The following is an 18,118-nucleotide window of genomic DNA, read 5'->3' as shown; positions in this document are numbered from 1 at the left end:
TAATTTGCTTTGATATTATTGTTTTTTATTAACTACTAGACCGCTGAGTCATGTTAAGACCATCTTTTCTGTGTTGCTGTGGGTTTTTCCATCGTTTTTGTGTTACAAATATCAAAACAATAACAGAATATATCTTTCGTAAACTAAACCAGAAACAGCAGTATATTTTATTTTGTTAACACTGTAAACTTGACAGCTTTTGAACCCGCACCTCCTTCTTCTTCTTCTTTCGTGTAATGTCAGAGGTCCAACTCGGGCGGTGGCCGTGTCTCAATTCAGGGGTTGCATCCTTCGGGGTACGCAGCCTACGCTGTCCACGGAGGACCCAGCCCACGTAGACCGTGTAGGCTGGACCGAACGGCCTACGAAATGAGACGGTCTAGCGCTTCGTATTTACGTCACGTGATACGCGCTGTTCGGTTGCGTTGCTCCAGCAGCCTGCTAGCAAATTAGTTGAAAAGGATCCAGAAACTTTACTTTTACATTTTTTGGAGATCACCGTCGGCGATGAAATAAAGACAACCATGGCCAGGTAAATAAGGTGAAGCTGTTCCTTTATCCCCCAGTAATGTTACATTAGTAAGTTAACAAATTAATGAAATATAGCTGATGTAATTTAATCATATTATTTCATATTTAAAATAAGTCTTAATTTTTCTGTAGGCCCTACTAATAAAACAATATGTTTTTTAAATGAACAAAAGCATGTTGTATAGATTGATTCTTAACAATAATAGTGTTCTAATCTTAATGGCTGTGATCATAACAGTTTATATTCTCCTTCTTCCCCTAAACCTGCCCAGATGATGTCCCACTGACCCCAGGTCAGCACCTCCAGGTCCAGCAGCACTGTGACCCCCCACTCTGCTGAAATACACAATTAAACATTTTCTATGATCTATTTTTTGTATTAATAAAATTAAACTGAAGACAGTTGAATGACTAAGAAATACCCTATTATTCCACTGCTTATGTACACATGTTGTAAATGATGGTTATAAAACCTCAGTAAATGAAATGAACAATGTGTTTAACAATAACTATTTAATTTTGTATTTCCATCTTATCACAAAGTAGAGGTAAGAATATATCCATCCTCTCTCTGCAGCTTCATGTCTTCTATTATCATAACTTTCATCATTGAGACAGAGGAAATCAATCATATACTTTAACATCACCAGCAGTAACACAAATATCAGCAAAAGTGTGTTTATCAAGTTGTTTATTTGTATTGTATGTGCAGCAAGTATATAGAAGCAGCTGTTTGGGGAATCAGACAGACTCAAGCTATAATCGTTAAATATCTATTAAAAGAAAAGACACATACAAAATCAAATAATAATAATAATAACAATAATAATAATAATAATAATAAGAATTTATTTGGTCAATTTAAACGGTAAGTAACGTTATTATGTCAGGTGCACCGTGCGCGTGACCTGATTGATTGATTGATTGAAAAGTTTATTAACAGCTTGTATATTGGGTACAGTACAGTACAGCTCAAAACATACAATTGTTAAGGGGATGCAGACCAGAGAAAGACTTTCGTCTTGTTTACATCAGGGTCCCCCATTTCCAATTCATCATATCATTTAAGACATACAAGACATATTTGACATACAGATGGCTTAGTGCCGCTGCACGTTCGTCATCTGCCAGGTGCTTACACAGCAGTCAATGATGGAACTCAGAAAATGGTTAAAACAACCAGCCCTCATCGCCAGCAGTTAATATAACAGTTCAGATCATGGGGTCGGGGACATTACGTTACCCGCGGCCACTGTCGTGGCCACTAACGCCCGACTCGCCGGCTTTGCCCGCCTTGCCCACAGAGGCGGAGCAGCCACAGCCGTCTTTGTTGCCCCAAACATCGCCACACCTCGGCGGCCGGTAAGTACCAGAGGACCTCGGCAAAACAGAGCCTGCCTAGGGATATTTAAAAAAGTACCCAACTCGCCTGTACAGTGGGGTAAGACGCTCATTTTGCAGCTCATGGTTTCAAAACAGAGATTGGCTGGAATATTCATGTAAAAAAGATGCCATCTTCTGCTATGCATGTAGACATTTCGGTTCAAGTAAGTCAGATGCCTTCACCACAACTGGCTACAACAACTGGCGCCATGCTCTTGCACGTGATAAGTGGCTGGGAAGGCATGAATCAAGCAAAGAGCACATAGATCCATAGATCTCTTCATGTTGCTCTCAAAGTTCACCAGATTGATGCTTTTAACTTCAATATTTAAAAATAAACCTTCCCAGGGGAGCATGCCCCCAGACCCCCTTAGAGGAGGTGAGGACCCCCCTAGAGGGTGTTAGGTCCACTCCACACTTATAAAAATAGCACTTTACCACTGCACCCTCTCTAATCTCAGATGCACCCTGACTCATTTTGTTCTGGAGCCGGGCCTGTCTGAAACTAAGACACAAGTCTGTAGGAAGGCAGTAAGCAGAGGTCTGGGTGGAGGATGTTCCTGATTGGCGTTTTGCTTTCTTCAGCACCACGGGGTGTCCAGGTGGATGGCATCTCTGTCCTGATGATCCGCTGGGGTTAGGGGTCCTTCTCCAGCAGATCCATTTCTCCAGCACCACGGGGGGTCCAGGTGGATGGCAGCTCTGTCCTGATGATCCGCTGGGGTTAGGGGTCTTTCTCCAGCAGATCCATTTCTCCAGAAGTTTCCTAATTACAGAGAAAAACAAGACAAAAAGAAAAAAGTGAATTAATCATATTAAACACAGGGTTGCAAAAGTATTATTGCAAAATGTAACTAAGCATTTCAGACTAACAATCCCTCAAGGATCATTTTAAATGATGTACTGTTCTGGTTTTTTTTTAAACTAAAGAGATGCAATGACAGTCACATCGTGCATTCCTTTGACAGCACTGCACAAACTAACATTAAGCTGAAGGCTGCTGTCTATTTTTGATTGTCTTATTATTATGGAATTGGGATAAATTAAATACACTTTAACCTAAATAAAAGACGATCAAATCTGGTGGAAATATTTAAAATAGGCTTTCTTTTAGCCCTACCTCAAAGCAGCATGAGCTGAATACAAAGGTTGTAATGTTGTCCCAAAGTTTAATAAACAGTAAACCATTGCAACATGTCAGACAAATAAATACAGCTAACAGCAGCCACACGTCAGGGTAGCATTTTATAAATCCCACCGTACTGTAGGCTATACCAAGGGACCAATCTGTCTAAATAAAGGTTTGAATACCAGTCTAAATGTTTTCACTTTGGTCTATTTATGTAATATAAAGTATAACTTATCTATAACAGAGCCAAGATCTCTGTATGACTTTAGTGAACTTCTGAATTGAATTAAAAATAAGTGTAAACAACAGTGCAGTACGTCCAGCTAGCTATAGTTAGCGTCACATATTTATCCGTATTATTTAAAGAAAATGTACGTTTTAATGCCCCTTGGGTTTGACGTGTGTGACGTTACTTTAAATTAACTAAGTTAAAACCCAATACTCACATTTATTAGTGATTCCTCCGCTTGCTGTTGCTTTTAAATCCACTCTCAAAGGAAACTGGCTTCCAAGCCAATATTTCAAGGAATCACTTGACGTTCATTTTGCCGCCGAAGGACTGTTCCAATCTCCAGCATACTTGGAATTCCACCGAGGTCGCGTCCTTGGTTTGGGGGTAATTTCGAGGCTGCACATGGGTAGACTTCGCGTCCTTTAAATCCCCACAATGCTTTGCGCACGGACCAATTTCCCCAAATCTGTGGAGGAAAATGTAAGGCGGGGCCTCTCATATGACGCACACCTGCACACTTGCTAGCCTGTTCCACTCTTCGTTTTCCGATTGCCAGGAAGGATTCTTGCCTAGCTTCTGAAGGAAGTGACTCGGAAGACATGTGCTACCAAGCAAGTATCCTCGCGATTGAGAAACGGCCACGGCCTCGGTGTCGTGGAGCCATGCCCGCATCTCTGGTCCTAAGTCGAAGAGTCTGGCTTCCGAGGGAGATCTATATAAAGGGCACCTCCTACTGGTTAAAGCACCTTATTACACGTTTAGAGTAATTGCAATGCAGGTAGATTGCGTTGCTTTTTAATGACTGTTTTAAAATGCCTTTTTCTTAATGTCTTTCATTTTTGTAAAGCACTTTTGAATGTGTTATATTTGAGTACATACAAAATAGTGGGAACCAAGTATAATATATAAAAGTATTACTACATAATTATTATTATAATTATTATTACTTAATACTTAGTACTGTACCAGGAAGGCCATTCTTAAGTATTTGAGTGAAACAGGATTGATTGGAAGAATTTAAAACAACGTAAACAACACAATGGATTGGATGTTACGGTGATACACTCTCTTGTACAGTAGGTGGCGGTATGCACCTTAAAGCTGTTTGCAATCCGCCAAAAACCGAGAGAAGAAGAAGAAGAACAAGAGCAACAACAACAAGAACAAGAACCTTGATCCATGTGGCGTCTCGTCGCTACGGTTCTCTCTCTCTGTGTGTTCCTGAGAAAGTGTGTGTGAGCTCCAGCACTACTGATCCATCATCTGTGTGTCTGGATAAACCTCTGAATGGACTGTGCTCTCTTTTCTGGAGCGTTTACCTCGGACTATAGGAGCTAGCTTAGCATGCTAGCTGGAAACACGTTAGCAACACTAGTCAGATTGAGAGTTTGACGGAGAGAGAAACGGTGTGTTTAACGGAGTCTGCAGGAAAAGGTGATCTAGGAAACATGAGTAAAGTCCAAATGCTGCTGTCGGTGAAGACGCAGCGACTCACTGCTGCTAATGAAGAGATATTTGCTCTGTTTGAACAAACAATAGCAGAGCTCGAGGAGGAGCTGTCTCTTTCCAAAGAGGAGAACAAGAGACTCCAGAAGCTACTGGACGCTGTTTTACAGCCTCAGCTTCGGATCCACAGAGCAGGTCTGTTCCCTTTACCCTTAATTAACACTTTACACTCTTCAGTAGCACTTTATTATCACATTAATAACACTTTAGACCCTTTAGCAGCACTTGCTGCAGGTAGTACATCCTGAAGTAAAAGTACAAACACCACACTGAAAATACTCCATTACAAATTAAATTACTGCATTCATATCGTAAATAAAAGTATTTTTAGTATTATTAGACACATGTACTTTATTATAATAATTAAAATGTATTATGGAAGAGCAAACCTACCAAAAATAAATATATTTATAAAAAAACATACATTGAATAATATGCCTTTTTTAATGTACTGATTTAAATATGACCCATGCATGTGGGCACTAGTTGGTTAAATGTGACATACATTGATACTTTAGTTTTAATGTGCTTCTTTATTCACCTTTTCTTTTTAAATGTGAAAAAGCAAATAAAAACAAATTCTTTGGATTAATTGAAATTGCGGGAGAATAATTCATAAAAAAGTCAATTAATAAATATTAGGGATGCTCTGATCGATCGGCCACCGATCGATATCGGCCGATACTCACTCTCTAGCGATCGATCGGGCTCTCTAAAAATGCTGATCGCGAGAGCCGATCGCATGACGTAAAATACATGGTGTGTGTGTGTGTGTGTGTGTGTGTGTGTGTGTGTGTGTGTGTGTGTGTGTGTGTGTGTGTGTGTGTGTGTGTGTGTGTGTGTGCTACCTGCATAAAGTCAAGTGCTCGGCGCAGTTGTGGCGAAATGTCGCTCCTCTGTTTTCATTTAAACAGCTCCTTATATCCGTTAGCACAGCTAGCTAGCACCAGATGCTAACAACAACAATACACGTAAGGTCTCTCTCTCGGTCGCTCGGGCCACACATACACACATCCTCCCGGTCCTCCCGATGGCCAGTCGGTGCCTGCCGGTGAGCGTGGAAGTGTGGTCTGCCACAAGTGGGCAGCAGGAGCGGGGCTGTCAGCATCAGCTTGTAGATGGTATTTTAAACTGGATGCGCTCTGAAACTACGGGGCGGCCGAGGACAAAAAATACACATGCGTTAATCGCGTTAAAATAATTAGTGCCGTTCATATTTTTTTTGCGTTAACTTGACATCCCTAAAGTTAATCAATCCATCATCAATCAATTATTGCCAACATGTATTTATAATATATTCTGTGTATATATATATATATATATATATATATATATACACAGAATATATATATATATTTTGAGAGAGATATACACTAGTTTTAGACGCAGTCAAACGTTTGGACACATCTTCTCTTTCAACGTTTTTTATTTATTTAAATTGGTTCTACTTTCTAGATTTATACTGAAGACATCAAAACTATAAAAGAACACATTAAAGGTGGGGTAGGTAATTTTGGAGAAACCAGCTCGAGGGCACTAGAATTTGAAAATACACAACCGGAAAAATCTGCCACTTCCTTACAGAGCCCCTCCTCCAGCACACACGAACGCGCACATTCAGGGCCGCCCCTTGTGAGATGAGGCCCCCCCCCCCCGAACAGAAAGGAGTGAAACATTTTTTTTTGGAAACAAAGTTGGCTACTTTTCAAATATAATTCCTGTTTATTATTATTATCAACAGTTACTTTTTTATGCAGTGAGGTAAATGGTAAATATGCATGTATGTCGTTCAGTATGCGTTTACAGGTGAATACGTCTGCATTTCCTGCCAAATACTAGCCTCAAAAATATTAAAATATAATTAATGCAAATAAACTACTTCTACTAATAATCATAATCAATTTAATAATATAAATACTATATTATATTATTATAATATAGTTGTAATATAGTCAAGACAAAACATGCTTATGACATGCTCAAAAACTGATATTTCTTAAATCTGTATTCAAATGTAGTTCCCTCTGTCAGCAATGTTTCAACAACTACATTTCTATCAGTATTTCTCTGTGTTGTGGTTGACATGATGAAGACTGTTAGGAGTTAAGGGCAGAGGCTGAGCATCTCCGTCAGTCCGTCCGTCCGACTCAGGACGGACAACTTCTCACTTCAAAAAAGAAGAAGAAATCTAGATCGCAAAATAATTAAACAAGCGAGTGCCTGTTTTTCCTGGCCAAGGAGAGGTTCATTGAACACAACACGAGCGTAACGTGTCTTCACCATAGGTCTTCACGTGGTTATGTCTCGTCTGGAAGGTGTAACGGAGAGCATCGGAACGCTGCTCCAGCTCTTCAAATATTGCAGTACCCATAAGGAGCCGTACACATGCCACAGTGTTTGCGTGGCTGTGTCTTTAGTTGTAAGCACAGTGGCGATCTGTTGTTATTAGCATCTGGTAAGCTAGCTATGCTAACGAATCTAAAGAGCTTTTCTACAACCAGGTGGAAGAGAGCTCTCTCCTGAGAGGCTCAAATAACCTCAGCTCAGTGAGGTTAAGGCACACCTTGATATGATCATTATAGTTATTAATGAGACATTAGAGACTCAATTATTAACAGGTATAAAATACTATATGACTGTAACAAAAAAAAGTTGTTAAAAATAACAAGAATAGAGTTTGAAAGCGGAGTGATTTGTAAAATATCCCAAAAGAAAAATCTGTCATTGTCAGATGGTATATTACGCTGTTTTTGTTCTGCTTCGAATAGTTCTCTCTTTTTTCACCATAGCTGTGTTTGCATCACTGCAACTAGACAGACAGTTTATCACTCTTCCTCCTGTACATTAGCAGATAAAAGGCATAACAGACTTGAATGAATGTTAAATAAAAAATGCTGGAAATAACTGCATCTCCATTAGCCTATATGCTCTGCAGAGACTGCCTTCTTCATGTCGTGAATTGCAGCTGATGTTTTAATATGGCAATTGGCAATTTGACTTACACAACATTCGCAAGTTGTACATTTGACTCATACAATAACCCACCTTCGAGTGATGCTGTAGTTTCTTCATGTTTTGTTTTGTTTCCCTCTTGCTTACGCCGGACTGAAACTGTCTTTTCACCGTCATCTCTTCACCTGCACTAGTGGCCGTATCCAAGCCGTGATTGGTCAGATGTCGATTCATTGCAACGGTGTCGGGTTACAGACGTGCTCCCCTTGTCACCTCTCTCTCACTCTTGCCGGGGGGTGCGCGGAGAACTGAGCGGAGAACTGTGCACAGGAGCTGAGGCCCTCTGGGCGGGGCCCCCTGTGCAAGGCGGGGCCCCATGCAGCCTGCGTGATTGGCCTGTAGGGAGGGGCGGCCCTGCGCACATGACCAATGAAGGCACGAGATAAGTTTGTGCACAGATGGAAGGCTGACAGGCAGGTAGGCCATCCAGTTACTTTAGCCGGCTCAGATGATTGGTCGTGCTTTTTACAGCGCCACGGCTTCCACAGATGACATTTTTTAATGGATTTTTTGTCAAAGCTCTTCAGATATTCATTGCTATCGGGCTGTTAAGAGCATTTCATGGAATATAACAAAAAGTGTATCTCGAGCCGGTTTCTCAAACTTACCTATCCCACCTTTAACTAGAATTATCTAGTTAACAAAAAAGTGTTAACAAATCCAGAATATGATTTATATTTTGCTGGCTACTGCAGAATGCTGTGGTAGCCATGCTGGTTAAGGGTGCCTTGAACTCTGAATAAATCACCATCAGTGACACCAGCAAAGCCCCCCCCCTCCACCACCATCTCACCCCCTCCTCCATGCTTCACGGTAGGAACCACTCATGCAGAAACCTTCCGCTCCCCTTTTCTGCATCTCACAAAGACACGGACGTTGGAAACTAAAAATCTCTCATTTGGACCCATCAGATTTCCACTGTCTAATGTCAAATCCTTGTGTTTCTTGGCCCAAACAATTATAACAATTCTCTTCTTCTTGTTGTTTATCCTGAGTAGTTGATCTTTGCAGCAATTGGACCTTGAAGGCCTGATTCACGCAGTCTCCTCTGAACAGTGGATGTTGAGATTGTCTGCTACTTGAGCTCTGTGATCATTTATGTGGGCTCTAATCTGAGGTGCTTTAATTTGCGGTTTCTGAGGCTGGTAACTCTGATGTGTTTATCCTCTGCAGCAGAGGTAACTCTTCCTCTTCCTTTCCCGGGGGGGTCGTCATGAGAACCAGTCTCATCATAGCGTTCCATGGTTTTTGCGACTGCACTTGAGGATACATTCAACGTTCTTGACATTTTCCGGATCGACTGGCCTTCATTTCTTAAAGTGATGATGGACGGTCGTTTCTCTTTACTGAGTTGATTGGTTCTTGCTATAATATGGATTACAACAGCAGTCAAATAGGGCTTTCCACTGTGCACTAACTCTACCTCTGCACAACACAACTGATGGTCTCAAACACATTCAGAAGGCAAGTCATTCCACACATTGACTCTTGACAAGGAACACCTGTTAATAGAAAACCATTCCAGGTGACGACCTCATGAAGCTGACTGAGAGAAGCCAAGAGTGTGCAAAGCTGTCATCAAGGCAAAAGGGGCTACTTTGAAGAATCTAAAAATAAAAATCATATTCTTGATTTTTTAACACTTTTTTGTTAACTAGATAATTCCATATGTGTTCTTTCATAGTTTTGATGTCTTCAGTGTTAATCTACAAAGTAGAAACAAATTAAAATATACAAAAAACATTGAATGAGAAGGTGTCCAGACTTTTGACTGGTACTGTATATAAAAAACACACATATGTGAACATTTAGCAGGTTCCCTCATCTATAATCATTTATACAAGCGCAACTTTGAACATGTGCAGAAGTAAAATGCAACATACAAAATAATCAAGAAACAACATAAATTAAGCATTGACAGGGAACATTTTACTGCACCATCATTACTGTTACATAGGAAGGTGCCGTCAAATGTTCTGTTAATACTTGCATACTTTTACTTAAAGAAGGTTTGAATGCAGGATTTTAATTTGTAACAGAGCATTTTCATTCTTTACTGTAGGCGTAGTGTATCTGTGAACGATCCCAAATACAATTCATTGTTTACATTGCGGCTAGTGCTACGCCAGAAGAAAAAACCCTTTTACATTTTTAACTGGAAGTGGAAAGGGGCTGGGCTACATGAGGTGACTTGAGCCAACACAAATACACAATAGGTGGGACTAAGAAAGATAATGTGAAAATATAAAAGCAAAGGCATTAATTAGGGCATTAAAAATGTCTCCCATTGTAATGGTGATGAGATTTTTAAATGCTAACACTTAACAGTTTGTTCTGACTGTGTTTCCTGTAGATGTCCAGCAGCTGGTGGTGGTTAAAGAAGAGCTTCTCCCTGACCAGCAGGAGTGGAGCACCAATCTGGACCAGGAGGACCCAGAGACCCCCCCACACATTAAGCAGGAACAGGAAGGAGAGCAGCTTCAGGAGCTGGAGGAGGCTGATATCACCAAGTCCACTTTCACTCCTGACCCTGTGAAGAGTGAAGATGATGAAGAGAAACCTCAGTCCTCTCAGCCTCATCAAAGACAAACTGAACACATGGAAACAGAAGCTGATGGAGATGACTGTAGAGGACCAGAACCAGCCAGGAACTCAGATCCAGAGAGCAGTTTACAACCAAAGACTGAGGACGACACTGAAGACTCTTCTGAACATGACACTGAAGACTCTTCTGAACCTGAGACTGAAGACAGTGCTGATTGGAAGGAGACCAGAGAACCTGCCTCAGGCTCAAACTCACTGAAAAATAGACATGAATCTGTCAGTGATCCACAACGTAGTGCTGAAAAGAAATCATTCAGCTGTTCAGTCTGTGAGAAAGCTTTTTCAAAACGTGGAAGTTTAAAGGACCACATGCTAATCCACACAGGAGAGAAACCATTCACCTGCTCAGTCTGTAAGAAAGCTTTTTCAAAACGTGGAAGTTTAAAGGACCACATGCTAATCCACACAGGAGAGAAACCATTCAGCTGTTCAGTCTGTGAGAAAGCTTTTTCAAAACGTGGAAGTTTAAAGAACCACATGAGAATCCACACAGGAGAGAAACCACACAGCTGCTCAGTCTGTAAGAAAGCTTTTTCACAGAGTGGACAGTTAAAGAACCACATGAGAACCCACACAGGAGAGAAACCACACAGCTGCTCAGTCTGTAAGAAAGCTTTTTCACGGAGTGGACATTTAAAGGACCACATGATAATCCACACAGGAGAGATACTACACAGCTGCTCAGTCTGTAAGAAAGCTTTTGCACAGAGTGGACCTTTAAAGACACACATGAGAATCCACACAGGAGAGAAACCATTCAGCTGCTCAGTCTGTAAGAAAGCTTTTTCACATGGTGGAAATTTAAAGTCACACATGAGAATCCACACAGGAGAGAAACCACACAGCTGCTCAGTCTGTAAGAAAGCTTTTTCACATAGTGTAAGTTTAAAGGACCACATGATAATCCACACAGGAGAGGTACCACACAGCTGTTCAGTCTGTAAGAAAGCTTTTTCACGGAGTGGATATTTAAAGAGACACATGATAACCCACACAGGAGAGAAACCATACAGCTGCTCAGTCTGTAAGAAAGCTTTTTCACATAGTCTAAGTTTAAAGGAACACATGAGAATCCACACAGGAGAGATACCATACAGCTGCTCAGTCTGTAAGAAAGCTTTTTCACGGAGTGGAAGTTTAAAGTCACACATGAGAATCCACACAGGAGAGAAACCACACAGCTGCTCAGTCTGTAAGAAAGCTTTTTCACATAATTTAAGTTTAAAGGACCACATGATAATCCACACAGGAGAGATACCATACAGCTGCTCAGTCTGTAAGAAAGGTTTTTCACGGAGTGGAAGTTTAAAGTCACACATGAGAGTCCACAAAGGAGAGGAAAAATAGATCTGCAAAGTTGGTGACAAAATATTTAAATGGCGTAATCGTTTAAAAAGACCAAGTGTGTTGGTAAGGGAATACATTTGTCTATTTTGTATCCTAATGCCGTTACATGTAATACGTTACTCCCTAAGCCTGTTTTCACCCACCTGCAACCGATTCGCTAATAATCACAAATGTTCATTTCTTCGACCCCTTGACTCGACTATTTCTTGTTTAATAATCGTTACATCTCCTCAGGACCAAGTTCCTGTGTCCTGCCTTTGACCTGCTGATCATCTCCTGCTCATTTAAGGTGGACTCACCTTTGCAAGGGACCAGCTAGTCTTAGTGTCTTAATGCTAACGTTTTGTAAAGTGATGCTAGAACAACAACGTGCTGTTGGGTTGTGTGCTCTCTGCAGGACGGTGTCTGTACTCAAAGATTGTTTATGAAATGAGAGCTTCACTCTATTTTTGTTGTCTAAACAACGCCAACAGAGCGAAACGTCGTCTTTCCAGCAGATGGCATACATGTTACATCATGCAGTTCAACTGTCATCCACATATTAGAGATTCAAAACAGCAATGTGTGAGATAAGGCTAGTAATTGACTATTTCAACAGAATGTGAAGAAGTTACAGTCTTGAGGCCATGTCCAATATGTTTGTGTTTTGTTTGATTAAATCGACTGAAATGAGCATTCAATGACTCAATTATTCTGAATTACTGTCATTACATCATGGGTTTGCATTGCAATATTAGAACGCATAAAACCCAACTTTATTTCTTCCAAGTTGCGGGTGTTCATTGTTTAGAAGTCCGCTGTGTTTCATCCAAGCTTCCACTGCGTGCTACGATAATGCTGAAAGTATCTGTTGTATGCTTTACCTGCTCCAGTAACACAAGTGTAATTCAGTCCATGTCAGGTCCTCAGTGATGAGTCCATGTCAGGTCTTCACTGATGAGTCCATGTCAGATCCTCAGTGAAGAGTCCATGTCAGGTCCTCTGTGACGAGTCCATGTCAGGTCTTCAGTGAAGAGTCCATGTCAGGTCCTCTGTGACGAGTCCATGTCAGGTCTTCAGTGAAGAGTCCATGTCAGGTCCTCTGTGACGAGTCCATGTCAGGTCTTCAGTGATGAGTCCATGTCAGGTCCTCAGTGAAGAGTCCATGTCAGGTCCTCAGTGATGTGGACACCGAGGAACCTCAAGCTGCTGACTGTCCACCGTAGTCCCATTGATGGCGATGGGGGCGTGTCCCTCTCTCTGCTGCTTCCTGTAGTCCACAATCAGCTCCTTGGTTTTGATGACGTTGAGATGGAGGTTGTTATCCTGGCACCAAGATGTCAGGTTTTCGACCTACTCTCTGTACACCGTCGGTGATAAGGCCGATGACGGTCGTGTCGTCAGCGAACTTCAGACCATTTACATGTAAAACACAAAGAAAACATGGAATTTTACTTTGCAAAAGCCAAAGTTTACATTAACTGTCAGATGTTTTGTAGGAAAAAAATCACAAATATATATATTTATATCTACAATATATTATTGAAAATAGTAATATACATCACAAAAATAAAAACATTAAATAAAATATATTATATATAGCAGAATAGACCGGCAATGAAACATTTCAACAATAGCCAACATTTTCCCAACATTTTGTTCAAAAGATAACAATTATAAACACTAAAGAAATCTACCAGTTATGTGTGTGTGTGTGTGTGTACATGACTGTGTGTGTGTGTTTCTACTCTCTCCATTCAAAGTCAGCGACATTTGTAATTAATGAATACACCTTTATCGAGTGCTGTTTTTAGTCCTTCCTCTCCACTTTAGTCCCCTTGTCCGGATTGATCTTGAATAGGCACCTGTTAAGACAGAAGTACACTTACATTTAGTGTTTAATTACAAATCCTGTGGATGATACAGCCATTAATTGTCTTTACAGTTATACAGCTTGAAGTCAAAGGGCAATGCTACTCTTCAATGTACTTTTCATGAACTGTTATGATCATATCTGTACATTTAAAGCATTGGTTTGAATAGAGTTTTGTTCTATAAAGTCATCACTATCACACTGGACAGTATCGCAGCAGGTCTGTAAACAGGAGCAAGCGGTCACTTGAAGATCATTTGAATGTGGGTAGCTACAAGGGCCATCTTGAGAGGTGTGTGTGTAACTGGGGCAGATGAGGTGCGTGTCAGTAGCAGAGTGAGCGGTGTAAAAGCATCGTAGTTAACCGAAAGAAGTTTGAATGTGTTTGTTCACTGCAATAATACCAGGTTCCGGTGCCCATCCCATTTCGGTGCAAGAAATAGTTGCGTCTTCCTCGTCAGATTCCATTGTCATCAGGTGCTGACACTCACGCTAAGCTTTTACTTAGTGGTAGAAGTACAATCTTCTAATTAGACTTGTGTGTTTCTCTGTTATAGAGCACACACATACACTAAACCTGCTCCATGGCTGTATTACTGTGCTGTTGTGTTGATGTTAATAAGTTAAGAGGAGCCAAAGCACACCACTGCAAAGGAAAGGGGTACGCTGAATTTACAACCCAAGATAAAACGAGAGCATAATGTTAAACAGAATGCAGCACAATAATCTTTTTATCTTGATTATCTTGTATTGTCAGGAGCACTTATCGTGTGTCAGAAATGTGCACAATCCTCTACTCTGTGGTTTAAGATGGAATTACTTAATAATCACAGTTCAAGTCTTACCTCTGCAAGAACTCCAGGGTAGCTCCCAGTTCTGAGCGATAACTGATGTTGAGGCAGTAATATGCTGCAAACATCAGCATCAGGGCGTCGACAACGTTCAGGACACTGCCACTGACGATGGTCTGGTCCTCTGCTATCATGTAGTGTCCAGCTGTGAGGGGAGAACTCCCTGAAGGTGCACAAAGGAAAAAGTCACAAAACATTTATGAATCCAAAAAATATTTATTGCAGATTGTTGTTGTTGTTTACTGGTGATCGTATGGCCAATTGTATTTTAGGAGTGATCAGCTCCTGCAGCTTTCTTTTCTTTCTTAAGTGTTTCCTAATGTTAACAGTGTAGAAAATGTCAGTTTGGGTGTTTTAAGCGGGGTTTTATAAGGTACAGTACTTATCTATAGTCAGTGTATTACCGAGAGTAGATGATTGGCGGCAGGGGCAGACTGGGAAACGGTGGACCTCTGTCGCCTGTCAGCGCAACTTCAATGAAGCCGTTTAAAAACAGCGAACCGACCCGGCCGTTTGGTGATTCTACAGATGGCCAGTCCGCCCCTGACGGTACCGAAGTGGACCGAGCGGCCCATCGGGATTCGTCCCGAACGTCCCAATGGCCAGTCCGACACTGATGGCCGGTATGCCTCGAGCTTGGAGATGCAGACAGGAGCAACCACCTGGAAGCAAAGCAATGTACTTCTCTGGACAGGGTCAGCAGAAAAACACATGTTAGCCACCCCTTGATGATTTCCATATCCTTTTACTGTTTGCATAGCAATACCACATAGGACATTGAGAATTGATAAAACTTGTAATATGGCAAGAAATCTTACTTGAGGATCTCTGGCTGCTGTTTATTCTTGGTAGTTTGCAATTACTGGTACTGCAGCTAACAGCTGAGGGGAAAAAAGAGACACAAGTTTGCACATGCGTGAGCAAAAATAAGTTAAATAACACAGCAGCAGCTTTAAGTACAGTAATACCAATTCAAGTACTTAGAGTTCTTCTACTCTTACGGCCCGTCCACACACAGGCATGAAAAAAATCTTAAAAGATCTTGATGCTGGGCGTGTCTGAAGCTTGGCGATTTTTTGCGAGCAACGCGACCAACAACCAATCACATGAATCTCCCACCCCCGACATACAAAGCAATAGCAATGTTAAAATGAATTAAACTGGATATAAACTCTCCAAACAGGCGAAAACCTACCAGTTTCACCCACTGTCTCTGCTACCTGCCTCCATGTCTGGTTCCTCCAGTTTGTATCTCGGTAAATAGTCCTGCTCGTAAAGAACCGGGTGATTTGCTACCGTAATTTCTCGTTTGGAATATGAGGAAATGAACTGCGGTCTGGCTCTCCCAGCTTTCACGCGGTTTGATTGGCTAGCGCTTGCACTCACGGGATTTGTATAAACGGGATTTGATTGGCTGATGCCAGCTTCGCAAGCATCGGGAGCATCAAAAGTTGAACATTGCTCAACTTTTGATGCTCACAATGCTTGCAAAGCCATGCTCCGCTCCCCACAATGCAGTTCGGCGAAGATTAAAAATCTTCTACGTCACCCCATTCAAGTGAATGGGCGAAGCTTTGAAAGATTTTTTTCATGCCTGTGTGTGGACGGGCCATTATTCAAGTACAAGATCTGAGAACTTCTCCCACCTCTGTTTATAGCCTTAACATAGGTTCTAAAAGATATGGATAATGTGCATTGTGTGTAACATTATGCCCACGAAAGAATCAATTATAAAACTAAGGATTGAGCTAACATTAGGAGTTAGTGACAATGTATGCTAGTTAGCTAGCTAAACTATTTATTAAATAATATTGCGAAAAAGTAACTCTGAAACATTCACTGCACATCACGCTCAGCCACTCGAGCACGCATATTGCGCATCATTTTAAAAAATCGCCCTGCAGTAATGATGGCATAGAACAGCTCACTTTCAAAGCATGGTAGCTAGCTGCTACGTAGCTAGCTAGCTGCTACCTAGCTATGGTAACGTTAGCTAACATTACTTTGTTTTCGGTCGTTAAACAACATGTATACCAAAGCTAGGACTTTGAGGTTTGCAGTGTTTTAAATCTTGAGTGTTTTGAATCCGTTGATAAATAGTTTTTACCGTTACCTAGTCTCAAAGTGCTGATTTCTCTCCTTTGGGCGCGCCACGTGCCGTGCCCTTCACCTCCTCCGTGCTAAGTTAACTCCGTAGTATCAGTGCCTTTGCGCATGCGCTCTGTCTGCCTCAGCGCATGATGGGTGCGTGCAGCAGAAGTCTCGTCTCTGATTGGCTGCAAATCGATTGCCATGAAAATCCTTTGATGAACATCCAATCCTTGTATTATTTTAAGAATTGGTAACACCACACCATAAAGATGAATTTAAAAGTAAAAAATGGGGTGCAAACTATTAACATTGCTATTATAATTGTTTAATTCTTTGGATGTTATTTTCTAAATTTACAAAATGACAATGTAACTAGTTGATAAATAATAAAACAAACACTGAAGGCCTTCCAAAGACACAAACAAAATATGTTATAAGACTTCTTTATTGTCAGTTTATTCTTTTTAAATTGAGAATAGAGAACACTGATAACTAATGTTGGTGCACATTTATATGTTTGATTATGATCAGGAATATCCCATCTGTACTTTGCAGTCCTGTCCCAAGTACAAGTTAAGTATTAATCAACGTGTACATTTAGTTTACTATCATTTGTAGTCATGCATAGTACTGCCTTCCTGATTGCTTTATTTTTGAGACACCTATTCTGCACCTACCTGGGTTTTAAGAGAGTCAAATACCCTATGTGACTGTTCAGTCTCATAAAACATGCTCAATTTACTTTTTGAAAACACAAGCTCACAATAAAGTCAGATGGGAGATCTACAGAAGCAAAGTGTGATAGACAAAGATGCATTCCTATATTAAACAAACAGAAAGGAAAACGTTGTTGTTCCACGAGGCAGTTGTAGCCATAGCAAATGGATTAACCTTCAACCTTCAACTACCTGCTGCCTGAAATCCCTGTGACATCACTGCAGATCGTTGTAACCAACTAGCTGTGTGGGACATTATCACAATACATATTTAAGTTAATTGACTTGGATTGTAAAGGTCTTTCGCTGTTGTTACTAGCTTTGTCAACATGCTTTGGTGAAGGCCTATTCTTTCAATATGATGGATATTATTAGATGTCCACAAGGACAACATAGGTTGTTTGTTTTACTGTAATTGCAATGCTAATACCAATTTAGCATAGTGGTAGCACTAACTGCTAACAAGGTTTTGATATTCAGAGTCTGGCTGTTAGTGCTTGCTAGCACGTTATGCTATGGGCTTGATTGTACATGCTAGTGTGATAAGGCCTATGGAAGATGCTAATGTTATTTAACTTCTAGATCCTTTCATTTTTCACTTACAGTGAAACTCAATATGTTTTTTGCATACTGTCTGCCAATCACTCTGTTTTTTAAATATTGAGTTAAAGGTGGGGTAGGTAAGTTTGAGAAACCGGCTCGAGATACACTTTTTGTTATGTTCCATGGAATGCTCTTAACATCCTGATAGCAATGAATATCTTAAGTGCTTTGACAATAAATACATATAAAAATGTCATCTGTGGAAGCCATTGTTCCGTTTAATCCTGTATGATCCAATCCAACCTGATCTCACCAGAATGC

General features: G+C 40.8%; 1 protein-coding gene and 1 long non-coding RNA gene across 7 annotated transcripts in view; one reads left to right on the top strand and one right to left on the bottom strand.

The window, feature by feature from the left end:
- Positions 1–4,349: 4,349 nt before the first annotated feature.
- LOC307047117 (uncharacterized protein) overlaps positions 4,350–18,118 on the top strand; it is a 33,843-nt gene continuing 20,074 nt past the window's right edge. The window contains exons 1-2 of one of the 5 annotated variants that reach the window (XM_079693864.1): positions 4,350–4,916; positions 10,147–12,417. In XM_079693864.1, the coding sequence (XP_079549990.1) occupies positions 4,724–4,916; positions 10,147–11,744 (1,791 nt within the window). In that variant the 5' untranslated portion in view covers positions 4,350–4,723 and the 3' untranslated portion in view covers positions 11,745–12,417. Of the gene's footprint in view, positions 4,917–10,146; positions 12,418–18,118 lie in introns of those variants that run through there. The other 4 variants (XM_079693865.1, XR_013810338.1, XR_013810339.1 and 1 more) reach the window with 4 other exon arrangements.
- Positions 12,571–16,676, bottom strand: LOC307047120. 2 transcript variants are annotated; one of them, XR_013810342.1, is made up of 6 exons: positions 16,561–16,676; positions 15,266–15,328; positions 14,852–15,109; positions 14,442–14,610; positions 13,516–13,588; positions 12,571–13,131 (listed from the first exon to the last, which is right to left on the bottom strand). It is a non-coding gene; the product is annotated as an uncharacterized lncRNA (long non-coding RNA). The 2 variants fall into 2 exon arrangements; XR_013810343.1 differs by having other exon boundaries at positions 14,852–15,133; positions 16,561–16,674.

The sequence above is a fragment of the Notothenia rossii genome (assembly GCF_949606895.1).
Source record: "Notothenia rossii genome assembly, chromosome: 7".
In the NCBI taxonomy this organism is placed as follows: Eukaryota; Metazoa; Chordata; class Actinopteri; order Perciformes; family Nototheniidae; genus Notothenia; species Notothenia rossii.
The sequence above is the reverse complement of the archived record's forward strand: the minus strand, read 5'-3'. Positions and strand labels throughout refer to the sequence as shown.